General features: G+C 33.0%; 3 protein-coding genes across 4 annotated transcripts in view; 1 reads left to right on the top strand and 2 right to left on the bottom strand.

Moving 5' to 3' along the window:
• Positions 1–1625: 1625 nt before the first annotated feature.
• LOC140838538 (uncharacterized) lies at positions 1626–4542 on the bottom strand. Its single transcript, XM_073204923.1, has 4 exons — positions 4375–4542; positions 3301–3500; positions 1950–2413; positions 1626–1856 (listed from the first exon to the last, which is right to left on the bottom strand). The coding sequence occupies exons 1-4, from the start codon at positions 4517–4519 to the stop codon at positions 1802–1804; spliced, it is 864 nt and encodes a 287-aa protein (XP_073061024.1). The 5' UTR covers positions 4520–4542; the 3' UTR covers positions 1626–1801.
• Positions 4543–6252: 1710 nt separating this feature from the next.
• On the bottom strand, positions 6253–10204 carry LOC140838537 (probable receptor-like protein kinase At2g42960). Its single transcript, XM_073204922.1, is given in 9 exon segments — positions 6253–6646; positions 6844–7053; positions 7194–7323; positions 7423–7593; positions 7839–7961; positions 8130–8234; positions 8344–8632; positions 8635–9071; positions 9611–10204. Coding segments are annotated over 8 exon segments (1518 nt in total). The 5' UTR covers positions 8996–9071; positions 9611–10204; the 3' UTR covers positions 6253–6517.
• An 8848-nt stretch (positions 10205–19052) lies between these two features.
• The window catches only part of LOC140838536 (callose synthase 7-like), a 34879-nt gene continuing 27115 nt past the window's right edge, over positions 19053–26816 (top strand). Inside the window, exons 1-7 of one of the 2 annotated variants that reach the window (XM_073204920.1) lie at positions 19053–19651; positions 20850–20950; positions 21605–21717; positions 21808–21895; positions 21996–22106; positions 22211–22333; positions 26712–26801. In XM_073204920.1, the coding sequence (XP_073061021.1) occupies positions 19447–19651; positions 20850–20950; positions 21605–21717; positions 21808–21895; positions 21996–22106; positions 22211–22333; positions 26712–26801 (831 nt within the window). In that variant the 5' untranslated portion in view covers positions 19053–19446. The remainder of the gene's footprint in view (positions 19652–20849; positions 20951–21604; positions 21718–21807; positions 21896–21995; positions 22107–22210; positions 22334–26711; positions 26802–26816) is intronic. The other variant, XM_073204921.1, reaches the window with a different exon arrangement.

Genomic DNA, 26816 nt, shown 5'->3' with positions numbered 1-26816 from the left:
CATTAAGAAAACAACATCCGGATGTGTAATTATTGCTGTATATGTTGATGATTTAAACATCATTAGAACGAATAAGGAAATTCAAGAAGTTGTGTCATACTTGAAGGAAGAATTTGAAATGAAGGATCTTGGAAAAATCAAGTATTGTCTGGGTTTACAAATTGAACAAAAAAAATGTGGAATGTTTGTTCACCAGACAAATTATACAGAAAAGATCCTTAAACGTTTTAATATGGATAAAGCAAATCCTTTAAGTACTCCAATGGTTGTTAGATCATTAAACATAGAAAATGATCCATTCCGTCCATGTGAAGATGATGAAGATATTCTTGGTCCAGAAGTACCATATCTAAGTGCCATCGGTGTCTTTATGTACCTTACAAATTGTACAAGGCCTGATATATCTTTTGCCGTGACTCTGTTGGCAAGATTTAGCTCATATCCAACAAAGAGACACTGGAACGGAATTAAACATATATTCCGTTATCTACGAGGAACGACAGACTTGGGACTTTTGTATTCAAAAGATGCTAATCCAAGTATAATTGGTTATGCCGATGCTGGATACTTATCTGATCCACACAAGGCACGTTCCCAAACTGGATATGTATTTACTCGTGGAGGCACTGCAATATCTTGGCGTTCACAGAAACAAACGCTCGTAACAACTTCATCAAATCATGCCGAGATTATTGCACTACATGAAGCAAGTCGTGAATGTGTGTGGTTAAAATCAATGACCCAACATATCCAAATTTCATGCGGATTATCATTCGATGAGAAGCCTGTGATACTATATGAAGATAATGCTGCATGTGTTGCTCAAATGAAAGAATGATACATAAAAAGCGACAGAACTAAACATATTCCTCCTAAGTTCTTCGCATTCACCAAGGAGCTTGAGAAAAATAAATGTATTGATGTTCGTCACATTCAATCAAGTGAAAACTCATCAGATCTCTTCACAAAGGCACTTCCTACGTCAATATTCAGAAATCACATATATAATATTGGGATGCGCAATCTACGAAATTTGTGAAGAATTGTTCATGTCAACATCAGGGGGAGTTTACGTGACTGCACTCTTTTTCCCTTACTATGGTTTTTATCCCAATGGGTTTTTCCAAGTAAGGTTTTTAACGAGGCAGTACAAAACACGTAATGAAGACATCATCGTATCATGATCATCATCACAAGGGGGAGTGTTGAAATAATATATTTTAATATGGAAAAAGTAATAGTTGAATATTTAAATGTTGAAAATAAGAGTTGTAAAGTTAGAAATTTGTGTGTGATGATGTAGGTAATGATGTATTTTATTTTTGGATTATGTGTAATGAAACTCTATAAATAGATCTCTCATTTGTGAAGAAAATCACAATTGAGTAGAGAGAAAAATATTATAAAGTGTGTAGTTTGGTAAATTTTGAGAGTTTGAGATTTTTACTTGTTACCATAAATTTTTACTTTTTCACAACATAGTCCAGTTTTTAGTTTTATTCTCTCTATTTTTTAATCACTCATCCGCTATCACTAAATACATTAATTAACTCCAACATTATTTTTATCATATTAAAACATTCATTACATAAAGCTAAAATGAGAAATTTAATTGTGAAACTTATTTTTTTAATAATTTTCTTAATCTGTGTGAAAACATGTATAAAACTAAATATATGGGACATGAAAATATAATACCGATAACAATACAAGAAAAGAGAATGAATATACTCTTTGTTTGTTATACACTAGACTAGTTTCACCTGCAGAAACAAGTTGCAGCTTTTCCCCCACCATCATGTCATTCTCTCAAGGTTTCGCTTGAACTCGTTTTTAATTGAATGATCGAAGCAATCCTGCAAATATAACAACGCTGGGAAATCAACTGTCAACATAAGTAAGAACACGATGGAAATATACTTAGAGGTTAGTGTTCGAATATTATTTACCTTTCTCTAGTGTTACGCACACACTCAAGAATACCAGTTGCATGCTGCACCTTCGAGTATTCTGGCTTCTTCTTGCTTTCTAAAAGTAAGGAGGAAACACTTACAAATATTTCGAGTTGTTCCTCAGTTTCGTGCAGCTTTTGATCTATGTGTTTCATGAAGTCTTCGAATGAAGAGAATTCTCTCAAATGCTGCATTGTATTTGAATTGTTCCCGCCTATTGGACTGAAAGATGATGTGTTGTTGAAGTCTTCCCCACTTGACTCACTCTCTGTAACAACTAGTACTTCCTGATGCTCACCAAATTTCAGCTGATCCAACTCAGAGAGTTGATTTTCATATGAATTGTTAAGATTGGCCTCTTTAGGGATTATAATCCGAATAGGACTAGATGGCTCTGTTTCATTAACTTCGATATCCAAAGCAATGTTTCCAATCAGTAGACTTTCTTTCACAGAAATTGCCTGAAAAAACAGTCGTTTTCTCCCGCAACCAAGATATCAGAATTCAGCATTTTTCTAAAACCTTCCTTGACTAGAACTGTTATAAAGGAAAGAAGGGATACGTCTATCTTGGTTTATTTTTATTCGGAAAATAAATTATTGAAGGTTCAAGAAAATTTTTGATCCTAAAACGTCAAGCTTTAGAAGTAACAATCCTAAAAGCTTCCACGGATCAATGAAAATAAATGTTTTGTTCTCTCTTGTAACTGAAGTAAATGCTCTTGGGCCAAACCTTTTTCCAACTCTTACACTTGGTGACTCAGACCAAATCTATGAAGAACTAATTAGTTGGCTACAAAGATGTAAAACTTACATACCTTTTTGGCAACCATCACCGACCATTTCCTTTCAGATTATAGATATATAAGTTTAACTTTTCATAACATATATTCCATGATAAATTATTTTTTCTCCAATTGTAAAAATATAGAATGAAAAAAAGAAGAAGAAAGTTTTATCAGTAAATATACCATGATAACATCACTGCAAACAGTTAAAAGAAATGGAAACGTATTTATCTTGAAACAAACACGTTACCATTGTAGCCCAAGCTTTTGGTACCCATAGTCATTTTCTTGGAATATTTTATTTTTTTCATTACTAATGAATGGATTGAGATGAAGTTCTATACATGATCAATGAGTAAAGGCTGTTGTATCATCTCAAGGATTACATCTAGATTTTTGGAAAATAATTCTATTCAGTCCATTTATATTTTTTTTTACAGTTCGATTAGTTGTAAACAGTTCAAAATGCATGCTAGTTCATCAATTTGAAAGCAGAACATACGTTAAGCAATTTCAGCTTCAGAAAAAAACCCACAGTTGAATATATGAAAGTGGCTATACCTCATTCAGTTTCGACGAAAGCTCATCAAGTAACTCAATGCGACTCTTCAACTTCTCCATAGCCTGCATGACTTGCTTTTTTTGAAATAGCAGCTTCCTAGCATCATCTTCCTTTCCAGTTTGGACACTAATAGCTGCTTGCCGTCTGAATTTCTCTGCCGCTTCACTCAACCGCATGAGTCTCGACCTGGCATTACTTGCTGAAAACATCAACCAGTTAGTACTCTCAGCCAGGTTGGAAGCTGCTTCACAAATATATTAAGAATGCCATGAAATGCAAATCGCTCATTATCGAAACAATTTCATGGAATAAATTAAGTTTAAACTGCAAGCACTCCCCAAACCCCCTTACAACTCACTCCACTGAATATCTCAGTGATCACAATCCATGAACTTCTTGATACCTTCCGACCAGAAGAAAATGATTTGACCATAAAATGTAAAACTAGAGGAAGATACACTCTTGCAAATCTCTTACATTATATGGATAACTCGTGGTCATCCTTATTAAATATAATCATATACACCTAAGATTTAGCAAAAAATTTAGCCATGTCCATTTCATCAGGTACAAAAATTTAAAGAATACACGATGGTAAATTCAGAGCAACAACAGCACAGAAGCCTCCTTTATCCCACTAAGTGGCGTCATTGTTATCTATATCCTATTATATCCCCATCTATATTTAGATAATACATATCATGTTAATCGTTTGTATTCAAATCTTTTTTGTTCTCCCTCTTGTCTATTAACATGGGTTGGGTACTAATCATAGTCAATTCGGATGCCACAAATTCAATAATCCCAGGGCGGGGCAGAAATAATTGTAAGCTTCACATGTAAAATACACTAACTCGAACTCAGCTAAACTTCTGGCTTCAATTCTCCCGACAAAGCTACGAACTTTGTGAACTTACAGACTAAATAAATCAAAATTCACCTAACATTAGAAACCTGAATGTCAAAACAACAATTCCTAATTCATTAAGTAAAATCCAATTACCAAATACATAAAATAATCCACCAAAGAAAAGAGATGACAAATGGTTGAAATAATTAAGAAAGATAAAGACCTTTTGTTCTTGTAGCGTCAGCCTCCATGTGAAGATTATCGAGTTGTTGCCGAAGCTTCTCTGGAGAAACTAAGCACACAGTCCCAGCGCGCGAAGCAGGTCGCCATCGACATCGAGCAAACGCGCCGCCACAATGCAGTATCATTTCTTCTCCATAAACTACCGTTTTTACATAGGAACTGAGTATTAAAATCGAAAATTTATATTTAAAAATCGATTTATTGTTTAAACAATTATGATTTTTTTTTTTTACTTATTATCATACTGGAACTATTTAAATTTCATTTTAAACTTTTTATAAATTTGTTTAATATTAATAGTATATATAAATTTTAGGGTCAGGTGATTCGGGTTTCAAGTTTTATATTTTATACCATATCTAAAATAATCGAATTATTTTGCTCTTTTAAAATAAATTATAAAAATTTTACTAAACTAAGTCTATAGTTTGTTGTTAATTGAAATATAATTTAAAAATACAAAAATATTAGTGTATTAGCATCATCAACTAAAATATATAACTAAAGTAACACAAAATTTATTTTAATTAAATTATAATACCCGACCACAACAAAATACCCAAACTACCCGACTTTTTCTATCCGATCGGATTCGGGTGCTCGGGATCTTATTTACTTGACCCGAAAGTCCAACTATCTATAATGAATATTTTTAATTCAAATTTTAGTATTTTATATTCAATAGTTTAGATATAAAATACAATCATATTGGGAATATTTTTTCCACAATTAAATATTCTAGTTTTTATTTGAGAATGCGAAGCTATGTTTCATTGATACACAGTGTGCTTGTATTATCCTCGTTGCAGCACCCACTTACCATATGGGGGCGCTGTCCTAATGCTAGATTCATTAATTCTTATATATATATTTGAGCCCTAACAGAAACTACTAAAATGCTTAGATGTGGTTTAAGGTATACAAAAACTATTGTTTTACGGTCTAATTTTGTTAGACGAATATTCAACCCGACTCAAACTATGAAAAATGTTACTTTTTTATGTCAAAAATGGTTTTTTTGTTGTTGTGAATATGGACTTTGTCAACCTGTCTCACGTATATAACGTGAGATCGTCTAATAGAATTTTTATTCTTCAGTATGGGTGGTATACCGTATCGTAACAAAAAAACACATTATATATTATATCGAAAATTACGATACCGAATATCGAAATTTTTGGTATGTATAATTAACATACAAATTATATTGAAATGCTACGATATACCGAGATTTTGGGTTTATACCAAAAATACTTTATATTTTTAAAAAATTAACTTTATTATTTAAAATTATTATATATATATAATTTATATATATACTTGGATATATACATAAAATTTCAATATCGATGTCATATCGTATCGAAAATTTTCGATACATTCGGTTTGTTTTCAATCATACCACTCAGAATATTATCCTAAATATAGCACATTTTATTTTTTAAAAAAACAATATTAAATAAAAGCTGATCCGTTGACGTGGCTAAATATGCTCCAACTTGTGCGACCGTACAAGTTAAAATAAATTTAACCAATAACTCATGGGCCTTCGACTTTTATTCACATGCAATGTTCTTCCTTTTCTTCCAAAAAAAAAAATTCTTTTCTTTTCTTTTCTTTTCTTTTCTTTTTTTGCCATGTTCTGCAGTAATTACTCTTGTAGTGGTGGTTGGTCTTAAGAACGATGAATTTATCACATTTGTTTCCGTAAACAGCCTAAATATCATACAGATAGAGTACAACTGCTCCGTTAAATTACAAAACCGGGTCCTGCATTGCCTAAAAAACCTCCAAGTATCAAAGAAAGTGGTGGAAGTCTCCCTACTTTCCTGTAGAAGATCGAGCAGAGTACATGAGATGAACTAAAATGGTGATTGTTAAGTTATCAATGACACCCAATTGGTCCAAAAACAGGGGCACATATAGATGTGAAAAAGTTTCCAATGACACACGAGGCAATAGTTTGTTGTTCACGTCACCGCTCTCTGTGATTCAAGATTATTTCAAAAATCAAACTTTGAAAAGGTTATTCGTGTAGGGACGGGTTGGTCACTAAAGTATCTACACATCTAAGGATGAAAATCAATTCTTTTACCCCCAAACTAGTGGTTGAGCAGAGATTATCAGTTGTTTGTCTCCGAAGAATGACTCTGTGATTGACAAACCTTGACTTCCATCTCAACAGAATTGGAACTTTCCTTCATGGATTCGATTTCCATGCTTGTTGTTCTGGTTTTTCTGCTCCTTCGATCCTGCAAGAAAGGAAACTTTAGTCGTTTACTAGTCGATTAATTGACATTGGGTTTGCATCTTACTAGTTTAGCACACTCAGACTCACCATATCAAATATTTTAAGCACTTCGAGCTTAAAGAGATACAGCTTGAACAAATAAAAAGACAAAGTCCTACTAGCATAACAAGTTTGAAAGAGGTGGGGATTGAATCTCACCTCACGATAAGGGAACTCCTCAGTTTCAAGCATTTGAACCACCTGACTCATTTTGGGGCGTTTCTCTGAATCAGGGTCGACACACCTAAGAGCAACCAAAAGGGCACGTTTCAAAGAACGGGTTGTGGGCCTAACTTCGAGAACAGGATCCACAACTTCCTCGGCTTTCCGGTTCCCAACCATCATTTTGAGCCACTCAACAAGATTAACCTGCCAAATGCACAAGCTCGGTGGGTTAACAGGAACGTGATCGATTTCTTGGTCACAATTCATATATTCAAGTGTGTTTCCCCTCCCCGGTTACCAAGGAATATTAAGTAACCAAACCAGAAAGAAAATAGAAAAAGTACCTCATTTGCTGGACGTCCATAATCCACTGGATCTCTTCCAGTGACAGCTTCTAGTAGCAGAACACCAAAACTATAAACGTCACTCTTTTCATTCAACAAGCCAGTATTTGCATACTCGGGAGCGACATAACTAAAATTCACGGAGGTAGGTATTAATGTCACAACTTACAACAAATGAAACAACAGATATAGTGGGGATATTTTTAAGCGAGGGTGCAGAAGTGAATACCCAAATGTTCCCATAACTCTTGTTGTTATATGGCTTTCTCCAGATCCCAAGAGCTTAGCCAATCCAAAATCAGAAACCTTAGCATTGAACTTATCGTCGATCAAGATGTTACTAGATTTTATGTCACGGTGAACAACTTTCGGTTCGATAGCTTCATGCAAATAAGCCAGCCTGCAAAACCAAATTGAGATATTTCTGAATAGAGACCCTTGAAAGTCAAAAGCGCATGTAATATGAGAATAAATACGGCTACGAGTAGCAAATGTCCAATTGTGTTATTTATCTGAATCTTACAACCCATCCGTGAAAATTGAAATATGTCACACTGTTTACTTTTGTCAAAGATGGTTGCTTGCATATCAGCAAACTGAATCACATGAACGAGTAGTTTATTGTTAAAATCTAAATCTACTTACGCCTTCGCTGTACCAAGAAGAACTTTCATGCGGGCTTCCCATGTAAAAGTACCATGTTGTTTCATAGACCCGCGAAGCCACTGTTCCAGGTTGCCTTTGTTGACATACTCATATACCAACATTCTGCATAGAAGGAAAATTTAAACTCGAGTAATTAAAGTTCGAGTAGAATACACGAGTCCACCGGAAAACCGGAAAAAAAATATTATAATTGCACTTAATTGCAACATAAATATCAAACATATAGCATTTAAAATTTAGTTTCAGAACTACACTAGCAAAGAAGCTTACCTGTGAACTCCTTCTATGCAATAGCCAAGAAGCCGCACAAGATTCTTGTGTCGAACATGGCCAATAGCCTCTACTTCGACCCTAAATTCTTTCTCCGCTTGGCCACTGGAAGAAAATTCCCATTTCATTTCAACCATAAAAAGTAAGCATACAAGCCTCGCTGATAAAATGGGACAAGTTCTAGAAATGTTGGAAACAGAAAATGGATACTTACAGATTGTTAAGAAGTTTCTTAACTGCGACTTCAGACCCATTAACCAGTTTCCCTCGATAAACAATCCCATATCCACCTTCTCCAATAATATACTCAGATGAGAAGCGATTTGTTGCAATTTCGAGATCCCTGAGTGTGAACCAGTGGCCCCATCCAAGATGAGATGTTTCCGGCAAGCCAACTAAAGGAGATGCCATAGCAAGACCATAAGAAAATGAAGATAGTTTGCGGGCATTCCCAGAACTTCCTTCCTCCCCTGATTGAGAACTAAAGGCCCTTTCATGATGATAAATGAACTGCATTGGCTGATATTATCACCATCACTTGATTTACTCCTACTTAAATGAACTAACATCTTCTCCGTTTTCTTATCACTCGCTTTGTCATCAATGGTCAATAATAAACTCTCGGTGTGATCATTCACACTTCGATTCCCAACTTTGTCAACTTTGATTTCTTTCGAGACATTAGGGATTTGAGAGAGTGAAAATTTTTCTGAGGTCTTTCGAGATTTTTTAGTAAACATGCCCCATACAGATAATATTCCTAGAATTAGTATTATAAAGGCACCCATACACACACAAATCAAAACCCATAGTTTCAGGCCCCCGTATTTCTTTGATAACTCGGTGCTTAAACTTCCAGTTGACATTTTCTTCAAACCAGATGCAATGAACAAATCTTGCTTTTACTCTTGGTACTGGACAAAAAAGATGACCAATTCAATCCTGGATCCCAGAAACGTGTCAGGTCAAAAAGAAAACATCCAAAATTGGAAGATACATTAATAATCACAAGAATCCTAATCATTGCTTTGTTAATCCCGGAGGAGTCACGAGTTGGGAAGCAAAAATAACATGAACAAAGCAGCATCACTAACCAAGAAGAACTATTTATCCACCGTTCTATCAATCAATAGAAACCATTTTTGGATCAAACTAGGCAATGCCAAAATTATCACACAAACAAAGATTTATAACCAGGGGCGAGCCACCTGGGTGCGAGAAAAAATCTCAAATGTTATATTTAATTTATTCATGCCTGAATTCCATGTCCGCTTCTCAGAGCATTTTAGAAGGAAGATAAAAGGGAGCATTCTCAGCCCTTCAACCAGCAGCATTCAGTGAATAAATCCCATCCTAAATCAAAATCTTAAGAGGGTGATAATAGCAAAATAAAAAAAGTGTGACTCGTGAGGCAGGCAGCGTAAGTAAGCCACAGGAATAAAGCGGTATAAATTCAACAGATAAAACGAGTAAAATCTCACCTTCGCAAGTGATCTGAATTTAACACCCCTTGATCTTCTACTTTGAGAAACAACCCAGTTAAAAGGCCCTTGCTTTTGTCGACGGGGGTCGATGAACATAGATAGACAACAAATGTATAGATGAAATATAAAAAAAAAAAAAAAAAAAAAAAAAACCTACCAAAGAACCCAAGCGAGAAATGAAAATTAAAAAAAAAAAAAGAAAGAAAGAAAGAAGTAGCACCCCACAAAGAAAGTCGAGCTAACTAAGCTAAAAGAAGAGTAGTTTAGAAGTCAAAAACCCGTAACGGCAGTGGGCCAAAGTGCATTTTTTCAAGAAAATAAACATAAAAAAATGTGAACACCAAACCAAAATTTCTCAAACAATGGCAGACAAGAAAACCAATCTTTAAAAGCGGAGATATCTCAACTTCGACGGTGGAAAAAATTATCGAGTTCGGTTCAGAATTGGCTAATAAAGGCAGAGTTAGGTGAAACCTCAGTTGGCATTGTGTGAATGCGGGGCAAAGAGGTACATCAAAAATGCTGGAGAGGAAGCTTGGTTTACAATGGAGGAAACCTGACGGGAGAGAGAGAGAGAGTCAGACAATAATTATTCGCTGTATAGCGTAGACTGCATTTATAACCGTTGAGTGAGTAAAATAAAAATTTACAGACAAAGTAAAAGGACATGGAATGAAAACTGTCCACTTTACTAGGAAGGAGGGAAAACAACTGGGATTTGGATCATCTTTTTTACCGAAAACACGGTATTTGGTGTTATATTTTTTTTAAAAGTGGGTCTCATGTGAGACGTCTCACGGATCATAATCTGTGAGACGGATGATCCGTGAGACGGATCAACTCTACCTATATTCACAATAAAAAGTAATATTCTTAGCATAAAAAGTAATACTTCTGCATGGATGACCCAAATAAGAGACATGTCTCACAAATACCATCCGTGAGACCGTCTCACACAAGTTTTTGTCTTTTTTTAAACAAAACGTGAGTTGATTATCTAGTTTTGTCTGACAATTTTTCAAATTTATCTAACAATACATGAGATTTATAAAATGAGTTGATCATAAATATATAGTATCAGATATTATGTTTTCAACCACATCAGAACTTTTAAATCCAAACATACGTAAGGATTTGTCGGTGAATATACTAACTTGTCCTTCAATTCATAGGAAAGCATTATGATTATTTTTATATAAATAATACACCATTTAAATAATATCGAATAATTAGTAAAATAATTTTGATCAAATATATATTTTTTTTAAAATTATCTTCGTATTTGATAACGATCAAATATATTTTGGAAAATTAGTTTTTTAAAAATGAAGTTTGTTCAATGTTATCCCTTCAAATTTTCCACATATATATATTATATATGGCAAAAACTTATGTGAGATGGATCTTTTATTTGAGTCATCCATGAAAAAATATTATTTTTTATGTTAAAAGTATTACTTTTTATTGTGAATATTGGTAGGGTTTACCCGTCTCGCAGATAAATATTCGTGAGACCGTCTCACAAAAGACCTACTTATTATGTATATATATATAATTTGGTTGGTGAGAATGCTAATTTAATATGAGCAAAAACTTGTGTGAGACGGTCTCACGAGTCGTTTTTGTGATACAGATCTCTTATTTAAGTCATTCATTAAAAAATGTTACTTTTTATGCTAAAAGTATTGTTTTTTATGCTAACAGTGTTACTTTTTTTATTGTGAATATCGGTAGGGTTGACTCGTCTCGTAGATCAAAATTCGGGAGACCGTATCACAAAAAACCTACTATTTAATATGATAATAGTAGTCTATGAACAAGTGTTGCATATATAAAAAGTAACAATAAATCCGAAAGTAGATATCTTATGTGATTGTTTGTTAATATTGGGTGTGAAATTGAAAAGAAATGATTTAGTTTAATTTGAGAGTAGGTCTCTCGTGAGACGGTCTCACGAATCTTAATCTGTAAGACGGGTCAACGCTACCGATATTCACAATAAAAAGTAATACTCTTAGCATAAAAAGTAATTTTTTTTCATGGATGACCCAAATAAGATATACGTCTCATAAGATACAATCCGTGAGACCGACTCACACAAGTTTTTGCCTTAATTCGGATAAAAAATGAATAAGAGTCGGTGAATATTTAATTAAATATGTAAAATATTTTATATTTAAGAAAACATGAGGGATGTTTCTGAAATTTTAAAAAACGTTTTATCATCATATGACTAATTTAGGTTATTTAACTTGGTGAGTATTTAATTAAATATGTAATATATTTTATATTTAATAAAATATGAGGGATTTTTTTTTGAAATTTTAAAAAACGTTTCACCATCGTATGACTAACTTAGGTTATTTAACTTTAATTAATAATATAGATATTTGTGACTTGTATATTAAGATCTTCATATATTAATTAACTCAAGTTCGACATAAAATTTTAAATCAAAAATTTATGGTTACATCAGCATTAATGTTAAAATAGTTGATTGAGTTAAATCAAGTTTGTATAAAAATAATTTATTTCGTACTTCATTTTTTAGTGAAATATTTTATGAAATAATGTTAGAAAGTGTAGATAAAAAAATCAATTGTTAATTTTGAAACAAATATATAGCAATGGATATAAGCTTGTGTGTATTTTATCATATAATACATAATACAATGATCCATAAACTTATGTTGATACGGTATCTATCATGTTGATCCCTCGATCAGACCATCTCCAATTTATATCTTTTATTTTTCATTTTCTATTCAAAATCATTCTTTAAGTCATATCTTCTAAATGTCGCAAAATACAACAATTTTTCACTTTAGTAAAATTACAATTAATACATGATAACAATAAAAAAATTCAAATAAATTTAAAACAGATAAACAAAAGTTAGCACTAAAATTAATGAAAAATTCAAAAGTAAAAAAATATGAAATGGATCATTTTTTAAAAAAAATACGAAAAGATTGTTAAATCAATTAAGATTTTGATGTAAAACAAATTTTAAGGCAAAATTGAATTGTGTTAAATTGAACTAAATTAACTAGATTGGACTAAGTCGAGACTAAACTAAGGCAGACTAAAATTTATTGGTTTACCAAGTCAATTAGTCGAGGAAATACTCAGTCGTGCACATTTTACAATGAATTGTACCCGATCACCGAGAATCATTAAGCGTCAGGATAACACATTATTACAATTCATTGTATTTGATAATAATTTGTATACATTTATTCATTCAATTGAGGTGTACTATGAGTTTTAATTTAACAGTGTTTAAGTCCAAACTGAACTGAGATTTTGCAAATTACTTGTATTATCCAAAGCCTTCTAGCGCAAGCCTTCTGAAAAGAAGAATGAATGACATATGAGCTCAAGTTCTCCGAACATCCAAAAACAAACTTTCATACTTTTCTCTTTCAGTTTATCATAATGTTTACATTGATTTGCTCTAATATGTCGGTTTGACTTCTTTCCGCACATATTTGTTAGTCAACTGACATTGGTAATCGAGAATATATAATTCAGTTGTCAATCCGACTAAATTAAATTTAAAGAAGCTGTTTGTGTCTAATATTTATTCAATCTCCTTCTAAACATTATAACCGATCCTATCAAGGACTCCTTTGCAATTTTTGATGAAGACATTTTTATAATGTATATTATTCTCTATTTTGAACTCTATAATGATCCTCCATATTTGTAAAATCGAGAGTGCAGATGGAGATGAGTAGGAGAAGTTTTTCTCATCGATAAAAAATCGAATCTGGTAATAATTCAACGTAAAATTTATTTCTATCAGTTTGTTTTTAACAAGCTGTCCAAAATTGTAAATTAATTATTTATATATCGAAATGAATATTATTTTAATAAAATTTGTATAATGTGATATTAAAATATCACTTAAATTGCCCGTAGTGCATGGTGAAAATATCTCAGTTGCAAATCTTGAATAGTGTTTGATAAAAGTCGTGAACACAAAATTGTGAAGACATTTTATTTGAACTAAACAGACAGGGTTTGAATGTGGTTGGCATTATATGTGCGTACAAAAAATAGTGTATTTAAATATGAATATCTATCATGTGATGTTCGTATTTTCTAAGAAATCGGAGAATAACTTTGGTCAAATTTTATTTTTGAAAGATGATCATCCTCAAATATGTATTTGAATGTTTTCAACTAAATATGAGAATGTTATTGTTTTTTAAAAAACGTTTGACCGATGTTATTTTGCTCATTACCTCGTATTTGTATTTAGGTTTATGGTAGGTTCAAATTTCCCAAGCAAATACAAGAGATTCATCGACAAGAATTTATACATTTTGTGTTAAAATAAAGAGATTTTAAAAATAGAACTTCCATTATTAATATTTTAACTTATACTATCTAACAAAATTTTAATTTAGAGAGATAAAATATCCTATCTGTCCCACTCAATGTACCAAACTTGTAAATTATTATCAAAATTGGCGAAAACTTGTATGAGACGGTCTTGCGGGTCGTATTTTGTGAGACAAATATCTTATTTGGGTTATCCATGAAAAAATATTACTTTTTATTTGAATATCAGTAGGGTTGACTCGTCTCACGTATAAAGATTCGTGATACCGTCACACAAGAGACATACTCACCAAAATTTTGAGGGAAATAACATTAGAAAGGTGATACCTTATGAATAGGTCTATAAGGACCATGCTTAAACCGGACTCTGGGTCCCCGACCCATTCCTATCTAAAGTAGGTGTCCTATAAACAAGCTCATGTATTCTCCTATAAAAATCATATTTGAGCGTTCAATTCATTCATTCATTATATTGACTTTTAGCAGCACTCTTAACTGCTCTCTCGTTATATTCTCAGTCTCTGCCTTGAGCTTCGGAGGTGTTACGTGGGGACACTTTCACGGTCCTTTTCTAACGGTCTCCTTCGTGATTTCAAGCCTGGAGAAAATTCGAGATTTGCGTTTGGACTGCTATCACTTGCTGTAACCGAACCTTAAATTTTCAGTGAGTATTAAAAGAAATTCCTAAAGAAAAAAGGAAAAAGAAAGGCATTCAATTGAGTATCAGATGATAAACTGATGTCAAAAGATTAAGAGTGGGTCTCATGTGAGACTGTCTCACAGATCATAACTTGTGAGACGGGTCAACCCTACTCATATTCACAATAAAAAATAATACTCTTAACATAAAAAGTAATACTTTTCATGGATGACCCAAATAAGAGATCCGTCTCACAAATACGACCCATGAGACCATCTCACACAAGTTTTTGTCAAAGATTAAAAGAAAAATCATCCGACTATTACAAAATTTCGCTATTTAAAATTAAAAGAATAAAAGAAAAATAATCCAACTATACAAAATTTCACTATTTCAAATTTATAAAAAAAAAAGTATTTAATATCATTGGTCAGTAAATTGTGGTCCCTTGGCCGGTAAAAAAAGTCAGTTTGTGCGCGACTCTCAAGGATTTATTGAAATTATTTGTATTTATTCTTTCCCCCAAAAAAATTATTATATTTACGTAATCCCCAGATAAAATGTATTCAATTAGACAATTTCACGAAGTATTTTATGAGATAGTTTTATAAATTTTTATCAGTGAGATTGATCAATCCGGTCCATATTTAAGATGAAAATTAGTACTTTTAATATAAAAATAATATTTTACATGAGTCAAGTCGAATTTGAAGTACATCCCATGAATTAATCTATCTATGTGATGTTTCGTACAAGTTTTCGTGTTCCCCGAAAATAGTCTAAAGTGATTGCATTGCGTACCCAAAAAATGTAATCGTCATTACTAGGCTGAAAAAATAGCCTTTGAGTAGTATATATCAATCTTACTTATATTAAATTAAATTAGGTAATAGTTGTAACCAATATTTTCCAACCAAGCCCTACGCATTAGCCTTTTTCCCAATTCATAAAGAAAATCGGCAGCTTCATACATTAAATCAACACAACTTAAAGTGAAGAAACGAACACTATTACATGTGATGGGAGTTACATTTATATAGGGCATCAATCATACCTACACAGGATAACTAATCTGATTTTCAAACATAATTTATAATTTTGGGTCTAACGTTATTTTAATTTATTTGATTGTATAATACGTTATATAGTAAGTATCTTGTAAGACGATCTAATTTATTTTTATCCATGATATATTCAATTTTTCTCATATTTATAATAATAAATAATATTTTTGAATGACATAAATCAGAAGAGTTGTGTCTCACAAAATTGACTCGTAAAACCGTTTCACAAAAGTTTTGTGTATGTTATATTGTCTAACATAAAGAAAACTACGTGAGCAAGTACTCCATTATCTGAAATGACATTCTTTCGTCTATTTCGATACACAGAAGATGAATGTTGATGAACTCATTGATCGATAATTTTGTGATATTAATTTGACGTTGTGGCAGTAAAAAAATGAAGGAAAAAAAGCCAATTAATGATGCATTTAATATCTGATTTTAATGTTAGCACGCAAATGTTGGTTAAAAGCAAACCCCGTGAATTGAATTATGACTTATTGGATGATCCATAATTATTCCACTAACCCTAATTAATTATAAGTCAATGTCCGCTGGTCTTTTCATAATTTGGCTGTCTGTGTGTACGTTGTTTTATTTATTGATCAACCTCGTTTTTCGAGAAGCAGATCCGTACGTACGTTGGATCTAATCAGCAATAGGTACTGCATGATCTTATCGCCTATCCTATGTTATTACATCAATTAAGTGGAAAATAATAATAATAATAATATTATTATATTATAAATTGTTATGCATCCAAAATACCCTGTCAAATTACAAAAATATTCAATTTTTTTATTTTATATATATATATATATATATATATATTATATATGTGTATTCACACGTTATTTTAGTCCCAAAGACTAATCGCAATCTGTGCAAAATTTCTTACAATCAGCACATCTTAGTCTTGTTTTTGGTTTTTCACAAAAAAATATTTCGGGAGAATATACTTTTATTAGTAAAAACGCGGTAGATATTTTTTTAAAAAATCATGAAAATGATTATGTTTTTTATGCCACCAAATAATTACACAACCTGAATTAGAAAAACTAGGCGAATAATAGATAGTAGAGTTTGAATGCGCAATTATCGCTCTTGTGAACCGATAAAAGAAATGTGTGTGATTGTCACTTGTGTCGCGAGTAAAGAGTTAGTTAGAGACGTCGAAGACTGCGTGCAAATATAAAATGATTGTTTGGGTTAAGAGTTAATGAGATCTTTTTTGAGCTTAATCACCCCAATTAATGATCCTAGCATTTAATTAAATATATTTTAAGTCCAATTTAATTTTTTTTATTAGAATAATCATTTTAAAAAGGATCATAACCCTTCAGTTTTGTTTCTCTTTTTCAAATCGAATTTCTTTATCGTTTGGATATCGTATCATTCACAAATTAGTCAATTCAATGATAATATACTATAAATGATTTTGATTTTATAAGTAATGTGTTTGATATTTTGTATTTTGACATATTGGCCGCCGGATCGATATATAGTATGTATATAATAGTAATAATTTTTTTTTTTTGAAATATTTAAATAAAGTAAAGCTACTTTTTTTTCCTTACATTACTAAGTTGGGCCGACAATATGTAGCCCAATCGCAATTCATCCAAAGAAATATTGGACTTGCTTAAATAAATAAAACTATGGATTTGAAATTCACATATTTCAAATAATTTATCAAGATAAATTGATTTAAAGTACATGATTTTTTCAAATACTTTGGTATGACTTGTATAAATCTAGGTGATATACGCCAGAGTCTGGATCAAATGGAGTTTGGTTAAGTTTCAATTGGTGAGATTAGGGACGTAAACAATCTAAACCAAACCAAACAGTATCAGGCTCGAGCTTGACTCGTTTAAGATTGTTCGAGCTCGATCTCGATTCGAGCTTCTATTATCGAGCTCGAGGTCGATTTGTATTGAAATTACTAATCTCGAAAAAGCTCGAGACCGGCTCGTTAAAAGCTCGTTTATCATGTCAATCAAGCCGGGCTTGAGCTTGATTCATTAACAGCTCGTTTATCATGTTTAATAAGCCTGGCTTGAGCTCTACTCGTTTTCGAGCTCGTAAAGCATAGAATTGAGCTCGAGTTTGAGCTTGATTTGAGCTTGTTCAAAATTAAATCTATCTATGAATTAATTTTAAATAAGACATAAAAATATAAATTCATTCATAAATAACCAAAACGACAAAAATAACAACTAAAAAAACATAAATTCATTAGATTATTGAACATCCCAAAATAATGCATCTAACATCGGATAACAAATATTCGTCATGCACTGATATCATCATATAAATAACATTGCAATAATTTCACTCCTTTAATACTCCATTCGATGTGTTCCAAATAAATTTTATTTTTTAATCAATATAAATTCATTATATTCAATTTAATATAATATTTTAGGATAATAATTTGTAAAGTTACTCAACATGTATATGACTTGGTGATGTAAATTTTTTGGGAAAAAAAGAATAAGTTGATATATTTCTGTTAATTTATTATGTTTTAAAGAACATTTTAATATAATGATATGCAAGTAAGATAAAAAAAAAATGTAATTGTGACTATGTGATGTAAATTCATCTTTTTTTCAACTATGTTTTGTGTTCAATTACTTCCATTGATATTAGTATTAATATTTTTTTTATTTGTCAACTTAACAAATGAGCCAAATTCGAGCTTACGAGCCACCTAAACGAGGCGAGCTCGAGCTTATGAGCCACCTAAACAAGCCGAGCTCGAGCTTATTATCGAACATGTTTGCGAGCCTATTATCAAACATGTTTGCGAACTCACGAGCCGAATATCCTTAGGCTTGAGCTTGGTTTGATTAAATTTTCGAGCTCGAGATCGAGCTCGAGTTTGGTTTGATATGATTAACAAACGAACTCAAACGAGTTTTTTATCGAACCGAACTTCGAATAGCTCGCAGACGATTTGGTTCATTTACATCTCTAAGTGAGATATTATTTAGTCAATCAATCCGTTAACTTTGGTATGACTTGTATATTATATTTGGAAGACAAAATTTTATTGTATGATTGTATAATAAATAAAATGAATAAGTCAGTATTGTCTTAATTTCCCCCTTTTTATTCTCTTTCAAGCTCGAATATCGCTCTTTCTTGTTCAAATCAAGTATTTTTTTTATTAGAGCTGTTAATTCGGATTGTGTCCGTCTATTGACCCAATCTAACAACAAATTTAAGTGGGTCGAAACGACGGGTTGAAATTTTTTTATTATTAATTACTGATAAACTTTTGATCCATGAACTGTTAAGAGGAGGAGAAAAAAATGTAGTAAAAATGGTGATAAAGTCGTGAGATTCTCCCTCAGAATTTCAAATTCCTCTTACCAAAGTCACAAACTAAAGTGCGATTCACACACATGATTCAAACGAAGTTTAAAAGCGAGCGATACCCCACTTGCTCCCCACTTAAACATGACTAAAGCAAAGTGTAAAGCACCCCTGACAACGAATCGGACAGATTTCTTCACACACCGTCCCTTCCTACATTCTTTTCTTCTTCTTAGAGAAACCCATTAGGAAAAATAAAGATTTTGCCCCACCGCTGCTCCAAAGTATCCATCTCTGTGTACCCCTTTCTTTATTTTGTGTATATATTATACACACACCAATTAACATGTTCTTTTACGCTTTATCCGGGGAAATTCAAACGGGTTTTGATGGTTCAGTAAGTTTCAGAAGGAAAAAGAAGAAAAAGAGAAGATTTTTACTTGTAGCGTGTTAATATGGCGAGTTCAAGTGGGACCAAAGATGTGGGCCTGCAAAGATCTTTGTCGAGGAGGATGACAAAAATGGCCTCCACGGTGGAGGCCGGTGATGAGAACACCGCCGTGGACAGTGAGACTGTGCCGTCATCTCTTGATTTCATTGCCCCTATCCTGCGTGTGGCCAATGAGATTGAGCCAGAGAACCCCCGTGTTGCTTATCTCTGTAAGATCGAGTATATATTGAAGTTTGACACACTTGCACGCGTACTGTATTTTCATTTGATTTGTCGTCTGGTTTGTTAGGATTGTAGTGTTTCATCTATTGTCGGCACAAACCAATCAAATAATTGTTATCTAAATACTTAATTGATGTCTTGGATTTGAGGAAAGTTGGATGCCATAAAATCTATGCAAACCTTTGGGGTTAAATGACGTGGTAGAGTGATTCTTGCCATAGTTTGAATACGGATAGTTTGCAAATTCTCACCATAGTATGAGCACAGATAGTTTGCTCGTTCTTTTGTGGTTTTGAGACTATTTTCCATTAAGTTGCTGTGCAGTTGAAGCATATTGTAGGAAGTATGACTGTCTGATCTTTTTTAGCAGTTTTCAAAATTTTTCCTACTTTAAGGAACTTTAATATACTCTGTGGCTTCGATAATTGACTGATATTTTATGTTCTTTTGATTGCCATCCAAGATGATCTTTGTGACTGCATCTATCTTGTTAGATAATTGTACTGCATACTTATAACATTCACAATCAGGTTTTTCGTAGTTTGAAGAAATTATCATCTGACATATCCATACCATAATGTTCCGTGCTGTTCTTTTCTTTTAGTCAAGAAAACAATATTTGGTTATTTCATTTATGAACTTAATATAATGCATAGAGGGATTACAACTGAGTTGTTTCTACTCTCTTTTTCAAAGGGAAAAATCTGCTCTGTTCCTGCTACATATCCCCTCGATGAAGATGTAGGGTTTGCTAGTTTTCTAAGTCATTAATTGCTATCCAATTTCAAGTTTTTCTCATGTAAGTCCTTGATGCCACCGCAGAATGTAAATAGTTGGACTTCAATCCATGTATATCTGGAAAATGAACTTTTTTTTTTGTGAGAAAATTCTGGTAAAGTCGCAATACATCCGATTTTCTCATTCCTAACTGTCATGTTTACCCTCTCTTACAGTTTATGTTCTCTTCTACCTCTTCTTTGATTTTTGTTGCTACTTCTCAGAATAAGAAATCTGATATAGACACAGGCAATTTTAATCTTTTGTATCTGGATTTTTTTAAACTTGAAACAATGCAAAAGAATTGCCCGTGTATAAATTCTTATTATTGATTGCTTAGATAGTATGTTCAGAAGTTAACTCGTTCTTCTTCTTTTTTTATTTTATTTTCGTAAATACTTCTCTTAGGTCGCTTCCATGCATTTGAGAAGGCTCACCGAATGGATCCAACTTCAAGCGGACGGGGTGTTCGGCAGTTTAAGACGTATTTACTACATAGACTTCAAAAGGTGGGTCTATTATACTTAAGTTGGTTTTGAAATTCATCGATGCAATATCTAGAAATCCAAAGAAGACTTAAAAGTGTATTCTAGGTGAAACTTAACCAAACTCCATTTACTTTCTTTTAATGGCTGAAGTAAATTGAAGTTCCACAATCCCGAGTCTTATTCTCAAATCAGAATGTATAAAATTCATCAGTTAAGGTAGTGTTTGTTCCGAAGGACACAACTTACAGTCTTTGTTTAGTCCAACGTTTGACTCGAGTACGGCGATAATCGGAGTTAAAAATAATAATGTTATTCTCATATTTCAATTTATTATCCCCCATGTTATAGATCCTTATCATCTCATCCTATGAGCTAGGCAATGCTTAATTTGTTTATCAATCAACTCATTGATGACTTAATGTCACCTTAAGTTCTGTAAATAAGAGTAAAATGTGATATTTCATAGTTACGTTACTTTTTTCCTATTAATATTTCATATAGTGGTGTCCTAATTTCAAATTTCCTACGTTATATGAAGTTGATGACAATGAATCACCAGAAAGAAATGTGCAATAATTCAGACATTATGGAGTTATCTTCATATTATTTATCTCTTATAGCTTGATGTATTCTTTGATTGATTCACATTTAGCTTTACGTTTTTAATGATCACAGGAAGAATTTGAAGCAGCACATGTACTTGCTAAAGATGATCGTGGAGAAATCCAGAAATATTACCAGAACTTCTGTGAGAAAAACATAAGAGAGGGCCAACATACAAAAAAACCGTGAGGCTTTACCTCAAACCAATGCCATTTTTTAGATCCACATTTTAGGACTTTATGTTACTGGTTAATTATTGTTTTTTTCCTTTTAAGGGAGGAGATATCTAAGATTTATCAGATTGCTACTGTGTTGTATGATGTGCTGATGACAGTGGTACCTTCATCAAAAGTTGATCACGAGGTTTGATTTATGGTATTCTCCGTGGTTCTCAAAATTTTAGAGTATTTTTTACTGCAGTGTCTAATCATATATTTGCACTTGATTAATACAATGTATGCAGACCCAAAGATATGCTAAGGACGTTAAGAAGAAGAAAGTGCAATACGAGCACTACAATATTCTTCCCTTGTACGCTGTCGGAGTTGAGCCAGAAATTATGAAACTTCCTGAGGTTATATCTTGAAGATGCTCCTGGAATATCAAGTCTTGCTGATGTTTACAGATATGTATGTTGTTTTTTAGTCATGGTTTATTTACTATTAATTTCTTGACCAGATTAAAGCAGCCCTCCGGGCAATTCGTAATGTGGAAGGTCTTCCATCATTTCTATTGCCCAAAGAGAAGCAGACTCCTGTCCATGACATTCTTGAATGGCTCGCTGTAATATTTGGTTTCCAGGTAAACTCAGTTAACTTATTTGTACAACAAGATATGTGTTTTGTGAGGATTTGGTAGATGTACTTGTTAGCATAAAGTTGTTTTTTTGGCTACAATGAGCTAGAGATGTAACTTAAGTTTTAAATACATCACAATGCCACCATCTGGGTAAGAATGGATTTATAGTTAATGCAGATCCAGGGAAAAAAACAAGGAGAATAAGTAGACACATGTTGCTGTTATTAAGTTGCTTTCTTGAATAAAAACTAGGCTGCAAGGTACTTATCTATATACATAAAGTTTCCTTAAATTGATAACTATTATCCCAATTTATTTGGTAACAAAATATTTTAAGGTCGTGTTTAACTATCTTGATTAGTGTAGGTTATGACTTATGATTAATAATACTTTTCACTTGTATGGTTCAAGATAAATCCAATTATCCGATACCATGTGATGGAATTATTTACTGTATGTATTTGATTAATAATCTTTTCATTCGTGTTCATATTAATCACATCACTTTGAAAAACAAAATGAATAGAACCAGAAAAGAATTCTATGCCTAAAAATATAAAAGCCAGAATAATCTACAACACACCAGCCTTGAAAGCATACAAATAATATTTTGATTTAACAGGGATGGTTTCTTATTTTCACATTTCTTTTATCTTATACTTCATTTTATCACATAATTTTGTGTCGTATTGTAATAAGCAATTGATATTTAAAATATCATGATCAAGATATGATCTTTTATTTGTAAATATGCTTAAAAGATAATTCGTGTCTTAATCATTGCATCGGTTGAAATATTGATCATCCAAACTAATTAGGCGAATATTAATTACATTTATAATGGTCCAACTGTGAAAAGGAAATTTATTTTTCAATTATAATCACAATCTCAATTTTCATGGAAAACCATTTTATTTAAAATAATATTAGGATAAAACTTAAAACTCAAATCACAATTTTAATCAATCAAAGCAAACATATTATTATTATTATTATTACTATTATTTATTTTTCATTATTCCATATCCTATTGATTAACTCTAGCAATCCTAGCATTACTCTTTCATACATAATCACAGTAAATGCGGACAAAGGTAATACTAGATATTAATATTTCCCAAGTATTTACACATCCCTAGTTCTCATCATATAGAGTGGCATAGAGTCATAGACCATGACTTATCGGGACATATAAGTATCTAAGTTGGTTAACTGTAAAAAAACATGCCATTCTTGAATCTTTGCAGGAGGTTGCGTTGATGCTTTTTTCTAAATAGTTGGAAATGCATCCTTTTTGAATCAGAAATAAGCATTTTGAGTATATAGCACGCTGCCTGTTTATGTTTATTAGGCTAGAGCTTCGACCTGGCACCATCTGTAGGCCATTTGTTTTCTTGTCCGTTTTCCCGTTAACCACTTCAGTGCAAATAATCTCATTTATATGGCTAAGCAGACGACATAGTGCTGAGACTCAGATAGAATTTGTCTTGTGTCCGAACTAGTGTGTGCTTTGTCGGATAGAGGCGGAGACTTAGTGTGGGGACCCGGACGCTAATCAAGTTATTAATCGTTATTGGGACTAATTACTCAATTATAATACAGGGTCTAAATTTTTTTTAAAATACAAAGCGGAAACGTAATGTAATTTACTCAAATTACATATTAAACATGAACATGCAAATCTTGTGTTATCTACAAGAATTCAACTAGGTTCAACTACACATCAGTGCTGAATCCTATGTTGCTTCGAAGCCCGGATCTCCACGCTATCTAATCTTCTCTCATCCTCTTCTTGACCCTGATCCAGCCCCACCTGTTGTCATGCACACATACAAAACAAGACAACAGCCGGATAACTCCGGTGAGATATAAATATATCGGTATACACAATGTACACATGCAATCATATAAAAGCATATACGAAAGCATATAAGAATTACTCATAACATGTCTCAAATCAGAAACATAAATCAATATCAAACATTCAATAATCATGAATGATATAAACAATGTAAATCAACATGTCGTATCCGACTCAACTCAACCGACGCGTCGTCTCAGACTCGACTCTACTGACGCGTCGTCTCAGACTCGACTCAACTCTAACCTAGGGATTCCGATGTCTGGATATAGGTAATTATATCGAATCTCAGTCGATAGGAATGAATCAATCCCTAAACGGCATCGATATAATTCATATATCAGTGTCTGGGCGAATCAGCCGCAGAATTGACGAATCAGTCAAGAATTAGGCGAATCAGCCAATAACCAGACGAATCAGCCTGTAATTAAGCGAATCAGCTTAAGTTTAGACGAATCAGTCAATAACCAGACGAATCAGCCGGTAATTAAGCGAATCAGCTTAAGTTTAGACGAATCAGTCAATAACCAGACGAGCCGGTAACTAGACGAATCAGACTACGACTCAACGACTCAGTAGTCAATACATGCATTCAGTATCTAAGCAAATCAGTCAATGACTAGCGAATCAGCAGTCATCACATGCAGTGGCTATGAATCAATAGACAACAAACATCAATCTCATCAATTACAAGAATCAATGTAATAAACTAAGTATGTGATTTAGGGAAACTCGATTCAAACCTTCCTCGAGTTGTGTTTATACCTTTCTTTCTGATATTCTGACTCTGTCGACGTCTCGAACCCCAAGCCTGTCAATACTCAGTCTGACAATAACAATATCGAGGGTACGGTATCAATACATTACCCAATCAATACTGGATATAATCAGAATTTAATCAAATTCTGTTTCAACAACATAACGGCATAATCTCAATATATCCAGTCATATCATATCAGTCAGATATCAATTCTCACATCTCATAATCAATAACAACTTAATTCTGATATCAATTCAACTCCGAAATTCATAACAATTTCATATGGTATCTGTTCCTCAGTCCGGTTTCAATTATACGATGTCTAATATGACAAGAACATCATATATGAATCATATCAGATTCTGACAATACCATAATTTCAGAACATATCAAAACGTAGTAAAACTTACGTCCAGTTGTAGCCTATGTCGATAGGAACACAGTACCGAAGTCGGATTCAAAATCTGACGGACGGATTTCTCACAAAAGGCGTAAGGATTTTTCAATAAAATGACAGAACCCTTTCTCGATTCTTTCGTCTGAATTCTCAGCAATTCACGCATGTATATATATATATATATATATATATACATATACATCTCGGACATGCAGCAAGGCAAATGGCACACCCCGCGTACAACACGTCTCGCGCTCGGGCGGTGGCAATTTACCGCTCGGGCGCGAGCTCGGCGCTCGGGCGGTTAAAACATACCGCCCGGGCGCGGGAGGTTCTGTCCTCACTCCATGTTCCTTGGCGCTCGGGCGGTCAAAAACTACCGCCCGGGCGCCACCTCCTCTGCCCGAACATTACCTTATTGAACATTGGCGCTCGGGCGGTCATCTTCTACCGCTCGGGCGCCACATGTTCTGCCCGTAAATCACATAACTCATATGTGTTACCCAATTTGGTCTCGGAGGGGTCCAACTATACTCATATCATATTACGTTAATCATCTCCGATTACGTTAATCAAATTCTTGGGCATTACACTTAGGACCACATACTCTCGAGCTATCTTTGGTTAAGAGCTTTGGAGGAGATGAGCTTGGTTTGTGTAGTCCTAGGATCTTTGCCCGAACTTTTTGCCGTAGATCTTGGACATGATCTTGGCCGAAGGAATATATTTTTTTGGACCGTGGTAGTTAATTGTATTTGCCAGTCAATTTAGCTGGAGCGGAACAAAAAGAATTTAATAATTTAGAAGAGTCGATTGAAGAGTTTGAGATAAGATTAAGATTCGGGTATCTGGCTGGATACGGAAACACTTAGAGTTCAAGAATTTCTCGATATCAGATTTATGAAATTATATTTGTTATTGATATGATCAGTACCTTGCAGATTTATTGTCCGCATTTTGTAACTATTAATTTTTATTATTTAATATAATATTGTTTCCTATAAAAAAAGAATTTTCTCGTGTCCTTACTTGTGTTTTGCTCCTTCCAACTTTAGAATAATCGGAAGAAATTGAATAGAAGACTAAATAAACACAAAATAAAACAAAACAAAATGAAAAGAAAAGTTTATGAAAAAACTGTATGGCTAATCAATATCTCAGGGATCTTGCCTTAGGGAGACAGACAGCTAAAAAATATTTATTCTAAAACTGTAACTTCAATGGAACTTTTAACTTCGTAAGTTTACTCATGCAGTGTACTGACTTGACTCCAGTTCAACTTTATTCATTTTTTTTCTTTTAACATATTCATGACTTGGGCAATTCATTACATAACGCTTTTGTTCATTTTTGGGTATTAAAGAAAGGAAATGTAGCAAATCAGCGGGAGCACTTGATCTTGCTTCTTGCAAATATGGATGTAAGAAAGAAAAATCCTCATAGCTATGAGCAAGTGAGTATTTCATCC

Source organism: Primulina eburnea, chromosome 8 (genome assembly GCF_022965805.1).
Source record: "Primulina eburnea isolate SZY01 chromosome 8, ASM2296580v1, whole genome shotgun sequence".
NCBI lineage: Eukaryota > Viridiplantae > Streptophyta > Magnoliopsida > Lamiales > Gesneriaceae > Primulina > Primulina eburnea.
The sequence above is the reverse complement of the archived record's forward strand: the minus strand, read 5'-3'. Positions and strand labels throughout refer to the sequence as shown.